The sequence below is a fragment of the Micromesistius poutassou genome, assembly GCF_964030765.1.
Source record: "Micromesistius poutassou genome assembly, chromosome: 3".
Classification (NCBI taxonomy): domain Eukaryota; kingdom Metazoa; phylum Chordata; class Actinopteri; order Gadiformes; family Gadidae; genus Micromesistius; species Micromesistius poutassou.
Genome location: NC_140273.1, coordinates 17238678 through 17246209, shown reverse-complemented (window position 1 = coordinate 17246209; position 7532 = coordinate 17238678). Strand labels below are relative to the sequence as shown.

Below are 7532 nucleotides of genomic sequence, written 5' to 3'. Positions count from 1 at the left end.
TATTACATTTTCTCATCTCCTTTTCCCCCCTGCTGCTCAGCAGAGGGGGGAAGAGGAGAATAACAGTATAAGGACAGAGAGGATATGACTTCTCAACACCAGGAGATTCAATTGCTCTTCCACCCTCAGCCATGATCATTAGCTTCCCAGTGGTTGTTACTGCACAATCTTGTAATCTGTGTGATGGGATCAAATCGGTCACACACACACACACATGCACACATGCACGCACACGCACGCACACGCATGCACACTCACGCACGCACACAGACACACACATGTATGGGCACAAAGAAGTGAAGATGCTCTGGAACAGACCGCACTGGAACAGAATGGGATTTGAAACGTTTTAGCCAAAAATGTTTCCATGGTAAAGGTGTTTTTTGCAGAAACGTTTCAGATTTCTTTATGTTCTCCAACATCGCTGCAGAAGAGCTCTCATCTAGAGGATCAGCCCGCCCACTCACACACAGACACAGCGTCACCCACAAGCACAAACAGGCAAACAGACGTGAACATGGAACGTACCAGTGGTTAAGGGTATAAGTAACAAACACTGAATCAATCAAATGGATATCTAATGAAATGACCAAATTAAACATCATCAAATGAGATCCAGTCTTGCGGTGGTGTTTGAAGCTGCATAATGTCACCGTGTTTACAGTAACAATGAATGAGGGATATTAAATAGTCTCTCTCTCTCTCTCTCTCTCTCTCTCTCTCTCTCTCTCTCTCTCTCTCTCTCTCTCTCTCTCTCTCTCTCTCTCTCTCTCTCTCTCTCTCTCTCTCTCTCTCTCTCTCTCTCTCTCTCTCATTTGACACCACCCTATGCTTGTAGGCCACACAGTGAGACGGGGCTGAGACCCTCTGATGAGCTGATAGCCGCCCCTCCGCACCGCCCCAGGTCCCCTCCCCTCCCACCTGTGGGATGTCCCAGGTGTCGGTGCAATTGGTCCTGCTTACACTCTGCAGCATCGTACAGGTAGAGTGACTCTCTACGCTCTCTCTCTCTCTCTCTCTCTCTCTCTCCCTCTCTCTCTCCCTCTCTCTCACCCATTCACAGCCACTGTACTCACTGTAGTTAGTTTCGGATTGACCAGCTTCTCTTTGATCCCAACCGTCCGTCCACAAGCAAAGGAATCTTGGCTTTGAAGTCAAAGTGTAGTGTTTGAACCGGCAACTCTTTGTTCATGAGCTGATCCGGCAACATTGGCCCGTAGCGCCATACATCATGGCAGGGCTGCTGAAATCTATTGAAATCACGATAATTCAAACGATTATTTAGAGTTTGGAAACATGATGCATTTTTTCAGCATTTATCTAAAAAAAAAAACACTTTGTAACTGAGAACTTCGAAAATAAAAAAATACACAAAATGTTCAGATCGAAAATAATGTACAAATATGTATCCAGCTGTTCTGCAATTTATATAAGACATTTAATGAATGAAATAAATAAAAGAAAAAAAAATTTTTATCGCACAGCCCTAACTCATGGTTTGTGCTTGTTGAGCCAGAGTGAGTATTAGAGCGTTGTTCTTCACGATCACTTCATGATTACTATGATGACCATGATGATGGTGATGGCGAGGATGATGGAGATGATGACGTGCTGAGGAGCCCTGAGCCACTGCTTACCCTTGCACTCGGCAGGTCTCCTGCACCAACTCCCTGGAAGTGTTGAAGGAGCGATGGGCGATCTACAGGAACCAGTGTCTGGACCACCTGGGCACCACTCCCCCGGCCTCTGGTAACGCTTCACTGTTTAATACTGCTTTATTAATGCATCGGATTTGCAATTCTCCTAAAGTGGTACCCACTTTTTTATTACAAAACATTTTAAACGTTATACCTCAGACTCTCTTTGGCATACTCAGGTCATTTGATCTAAAAATAGCAGACCATTGCTATAAATCACAGATCGTTGCTCTGGACGTAGCTCCAATTATAGAATCTACAAGACCTTTTTTCCAATCAATACAATTCTAATTTGTTTTAATATCAACCAAAGGGGTTTATTTCCCAGTCATGGCCGGCTCCCTGTACATATTCCCGTAAATATTCCCCCGTGACGGTGAGCTCCCCTGACAGAAAGGGCTGTTGTGTCCTGCAGAGCTGGTCTGTAACAGGACCTTCGACCAGTACGCCTGCTGGCCCGATGGTGTCCCTGGAACTGCTGTCAACATATCCTGCCCATGGTTCCTCCCCTGGTTCAGCCAAGGTCTGTCTTGTGCCCAGTCTGTGTGTGTGTGTGTGTGTGTGTGTGTGTGTGTGTGTGTGTGTGTGTGTGTGTGTGTGTGTGTGTGTGTGTGTGTGTGTGTGTGTGTGTGTGTGTGATAAAGTGTTGGCCCTTGATAGAGAGCAAAATAGTACAATGATAATCAATTACAATACAGTTTTTTCCAAAGCAAATTACAATAAGTGCATTAAATCATGGAGATACAACCCAGAAATTCCAAGAATCATGCGAGCACATTAAATTAATCAAATAAGCAAACCGCTACAAGCGCCAAAAACAAAAACAAGAGCTTGAGATTGTTTAATATTAGAAAAATTGTCATGGACCAAGATGCCGTCTGAACAAATGAGTTTTCAGTCTGCGAGGGAAGGGTCTCTGCTGTACGGATGTCAGTGGGGAGCTCGTTCCAACATGGTGGAGCCAGGAGAGAGAAGGGCTGGGGGCACCTCGGCATGAGGGAGTTGAATGCTGTTTGGCAGTTGTGGAGCGTAGTGGATGCACCGGGGTGTATTGACTATGTCCTTGATGGGCCTGAGCTGTTGGAAACGCGGTAGTCAAGTGCCAGGGACTTGAATCGGATTCCAGAAGCTGCCTGGTAGTCAGTGCAGGGTGCGGATGAGTAGTATGGGAGAGCTTTGGTAGGTTGAAGACCAGTCTGGGTTCTGCATTCTGGATGAGCTGCAGAGGTTGAAGGATGGGAGATGCGTTCCTGGGAAGGCTGATTGAGATTGTGTTTTGTGGTGTGTCGACGTCCACCGAGAAAAGTCTCGCTCCAGTGTTTGACGTCCAGAGCGATAGACTGAAGAAGGTGAGAGGGGACAGAGTCGAGCAGGCAGGTGTTTGGGAAGTTGGATGGGACAAGGGATAGAACCTCATTGGTAGGTGGAGTGGTTGAAAATGAAGATAGAGCAGGAGAAGAAGAAGTGGATACAGGACAGGTGGCGTCAGCAGGTGGGTGGTAAAACGAGCTGCGTATGACATCAATCATTTTTACAAAGTAGTTAAAAGAATCGCACCGTAGCAGGGAGGAGGGAGCAGGGGAAGTGGGCTGATCGAGTTACAGACACCATATGAAATTCGAAAAGAAGATGGAGTAAAGGTTTGAAGGGGGTATGACAAAACTTCCATTTCGGGGAGGCAAGCAAACCAGACCCCCCTCTCCTCTGCCGGCAAGCCTGGGTGCGTATGGGAAGGAGTAGGCTGAGGAGAGGGCCGCTGAGGTGGCAGTGTTGTCTGGTGGGATCCAGTCTCAGTAAGAGCATGGAAGTCCAGGGATGGCAAGGAGGCGTAGCCAGAGATGAACCCAGTCTTGTGGCGAGCTGACGGGCAGTTCCACAGGACCCTGTGAACAGGTGTTGGGTGTGTGTGGAGCAGGAGGGAAAGATCCGGTTGGAAAAATGATGCCGAGCGGGTCTGTGGTCTAAAGTATCTACGGGAAGACCGACATAAAGGAATGGAAAGTATACTCATATTAAATAAGGAAATAGATAAAACAAAGCAGTCCTTGAAGTAGGATGTCTCCAGGAGCCAAAATGCACGTGTGTGAGTGTGTGTGTATTTGTGTGTGTGTGTGTGTGTGTGTGTGTGTGTGCGTGTGTGTGTGTGTGTGTGTGCGGTATCTGTGTGTGTGTGTGTGTGTGTGTGTGTGTGTGTGTGTGTGCGTGTGTGTGTGTGTGTGTGTGTGCGTGTGTGTCTGTGGTATCTGTGTGTGTGTGTGTGTGTGTGTGTGTGTGTGTGTGTGTGTGTGTGTGTGTGTGTGTGTGTGTGTGCGTGTGTGTGTGTGTCTGTGTGTGTGTGTGTGTGCGTGTGTGTTTCTGTGTCTGTATGTGTGTGCGGGCAAGTGTGTGAGTGTGTGTCTGGTATGCGTGTGTGTGTGTGTGTGTGTGTGTATTTGTGTGTGTATGCATGTGCGTGTGTGCGTGTGTGTGTGTGTGTGTTTCTGTGCTTGGCTGATCATTTGAGTGTGTGTGGACAGTTCAGCGGGGGCTGGTGTACCGGGCGTGTGGTGCTGATGGTCGCTGGTCACCAAAGAACACCAGCGAGTGTGAGGACGACCCGGCTCAGGTGAGCAGTGTTATTGCTCTGGTGTTGTCCTCGTTATGGTGAGATACACTAATGTCCACTGTACTGTATCACTCCCAGGCCGAAACACATGGCTCTCTTGTGTGAGTTGTCTCACATCAAATGTTTGAAGTGGGGGCAAATCAAATGGAATCAATATAATTGGATATATAATCCAGTGTTTGCGCCGTGCTTTGCCGGTTGAGCTACACACTACCACTGTACGCTTTAAAGCTGCTGGCTGTAAGTACGATTCTGTAGTGGTATAGACAGAGAGCAGAAAAAAGAGGAACCACCCAAAAAAGTATCCCTCCCTCTCTGCTCCTTCCCTTCCTAAATGTCTTCACCGTTGAGAGGTTTTGCATTTCACAAACCTGGGTTTGACAGGCAAGATGGATTTTCTCTAAACAGACATTGTCAGAGCGCCTTTCGGTCGCAGATTGCTGATGCATGGCTGTGCCATTTGTTACGATTAACACGTAACTTGTATCTCTTTAATCTTACAGCACCTTCCATTGATTCCATGGCATTAGTTAGTGAGGATGTGTGTGTGCTGTGTGCCCCGCAGCAGCAGTATGGACGCATCCTGGCCCAGTTCCGGGTCATGTACACCGTGGGCTACTCCCTCTCTCTGGGGGCCCTCATACTGGCCCTGGGAATACTCATCACATTCAGGTAACACACCTTCAGGAAGGACAGACTGACTGACTGACTGAACAAGTGACTGACCGACCGACTGACTGTTCTTACTAACTGACAGACCGACCGACCGACTGACTGACTGACCCCAATGACTGACTGACTGACCCCAATGACTGACTGACTGACCTACTGACTGACTGACTGATTACTAATTGATGGGCTTAACCATGATCTGCGTCAGAGTAAGGCCTGCTTGCTGGGCTCACCGATTCTTTAAAGTTTCCTTCTTCAAACAGTCCCACCATCACTGGTGCCAAAGCCCTTTCCACAGCACCAATCACGGGCCAGTTAGATTTGTAATTGTTACCATGAGCCGTTTTCGCATATGTCCTCCTGTCTTTTCTCCGCATTTGTGGATCAGGAGGTTAGACCGTGAGGGTCATTCACACTTATTCACACTTGAGCCCCGATATGCGGACATCGGTGTCAGTGTCGCTCAGTCATCAGTAGAATCTCCGGCTGGTTTAGGGGGGCGAGCTTGCAAGGGGTGGGATATGACGTAGGGTCTCAGTTTGTTTTGGTTTGACCGCAGACAGCACGGAGGCAGAACAGGCAGAACTCATCGTGATCATATTAAAAGTTGCTGCAGCGATGCATCATATATTCCGTTGCATCCACAACATCCGCATCGATCAATGAAAGATTGGAGCATGAGTTAGAGACAAATAGAAGAAACGACGAACAAGAAAGGCGTCGTGAATGACTGCTCTACCGGAGGAAGAGAGCGTCTTTTTTGGCTTAATTTCACATCTAACAAACACTGGGACAAATGTAGTTGATTTCTGTGTTGAACTGAGAAAACAGGGAGTGGAAGGACGGGACCCTATAATGTTAAGCTAACTGTTGTCAATAATAATTGTTACGAGAGTTAGCGCATGTGTGTGCGCGAGAATGGCAGTGTGTGTGTGTGTGTGAGTGAGTGGACGAGCGAGGAGAGCGAGCGGTAGCGTGTGTCAGTTTAGCGAAGTAATGAACAAGTCCAGTTGTGTCTGTGCAAACGTGTACTGTAAAGTTAGTGAAACTAAGAATAAAGTACCCAGCCTGTCAAGAATTGGTGGCCGCTTCATTTCGACCATGAAAGGTGTAACATGAAAATAAAAAAAAACGTTTTCTATATACGTGTGCATCTGTGAACCCATGTATTGTAATTTATTGTATGATGTGTACACTGAGGGTTACGATAAGACCTGAAAAGCAGTGTCACATTTAAATATTTTTTTAACAATTCAGCGAACAAAAGGTAACAGGCTGATTATCGATTAGGGTGCGGGTGCCACTCAATGACATGCAAACGTAGACCGAAGTGTCATCAACACGCCCATTCAACTGGTCTGAAATGCCGACATTCTACTGCTAATTCACATATAAGGTAATTAACATTTCCACCGGCTAAAATACTACCTGAGGGGTAGTCTTTTTTCAGGAGGTCCAACGTCCAACGTCGTCAGGATATGTCATTCACATATAAGGCCCATCGGGAGAATAGCGGGAGAATTGGATTTTAGGATTTTATTTGGATCCCCATTCGCTGATGCAGAAGACATCAGCGACTCTTCCTGGGGTCCAAACACAACATATAACAAACAAGAAATCAACATACAGGAAAAAGAAAACAGGAAAAGAATGGATAACTAAACCATCAGTACGCAAAAACAAACAACAAAAAAAGAAAAAGAAATAAAATGACAAAAAGGAAAAGAATAGATAAATAAAAGTAAAATTTAGTAATACATACTAGGATTCAGTGCAAACAGCCATGAGGTGTCGCTTCACTTGTTTTTTGAAGCTAGCTTTGTTCTGGATTTTTGAAATATGATCCGGAAGGGAGTTCCATTCAACCATAGCTCTACATAGTACTGTGCGTTGTTTTGAGTTTGTTTTGATTGTTGGAATTGTGTAGTTACCACTGGTGGCATGTCGGGTGGGATATGTGTGCACATTAGAGCTAAGTGTTAGCTGCCTAAAGAAACAGTCTGGGTTGTTTAATGTATTCATATTTTTTTGAAAGACAGAAGTGATGCTTTCAGCCTCACATCAACTTTCAGCCAGAAGAGTTTGTCATGCATGTTATTTATGTTGGCTCTTGGTGTGCATTTAAGGGCAAGCCTAGCTGCTCTGCTTTGTACCCGTTGAAGCTTCCCTAGATTCATTTTTGTGGTACCTGACCAGACCACCGAGCAATAATCTAGGTGTGACAGTACCAGGGTCCGCAGGACCTATTTGGTCAGATGAGGTGTTAAAAAACAAGGGCATCTTTTGACTACAGATATGGTCCTCCCCATCTTTTGCGCCAGTAAATCATTGTGTCTTGACCATGATCATTTACAGTCTAAGGTTACCCCCAGAAGCTTTGTTTCCTGTACTTGCTCAACAGCAACATTGTTCAGTACCAGATTCAGCTGGGGTTTAGAGCTTAATGAGTGTTTTGTTCCAAATACAATGCTCTTGGTTTCAGATATGTTCAGGACAAGTTTGTTATCAGAGATCCATTTGAATGATATGTTGATATGTTCACATGAGCTATTTTTAGC

At 45.9% G+C, this 7532-nt stretch overlaps 1 protein-coding gene across 1 annotated transcript in view; it reads left to right on the top strand.

The window, feature by feature from the left end:
• Positions 1-928: 928 nt before the first annotated feature.
• The window catches only part of LOC311340104 (glucagon receptor-like), a gene marked incomplete at its 5' end in the record, with an annotated part of 11339 nt that continues 4735 nt past the window's right edge, over positions 929-7532 (top strand). Inside the window, 5 exons of the mRNA XM_084464967.1 lie at positions 929-982; positions 1653-1749; positions 2113-2220; positions 4214-4302; positions 4868-4974. Of these exons, the coding sequence (XP_084321093.1) occupies positions 929-982; positions 1653-1749; positions 2113-2220; positions 4214-4302; positions 4868-4974 (455 nt within the window). The remainder of the gene's footprint in view (positions 983-1652; positions 1750-2112; positions 2221-4213; positions 4303-4867; positions 4975-7532) is intronic.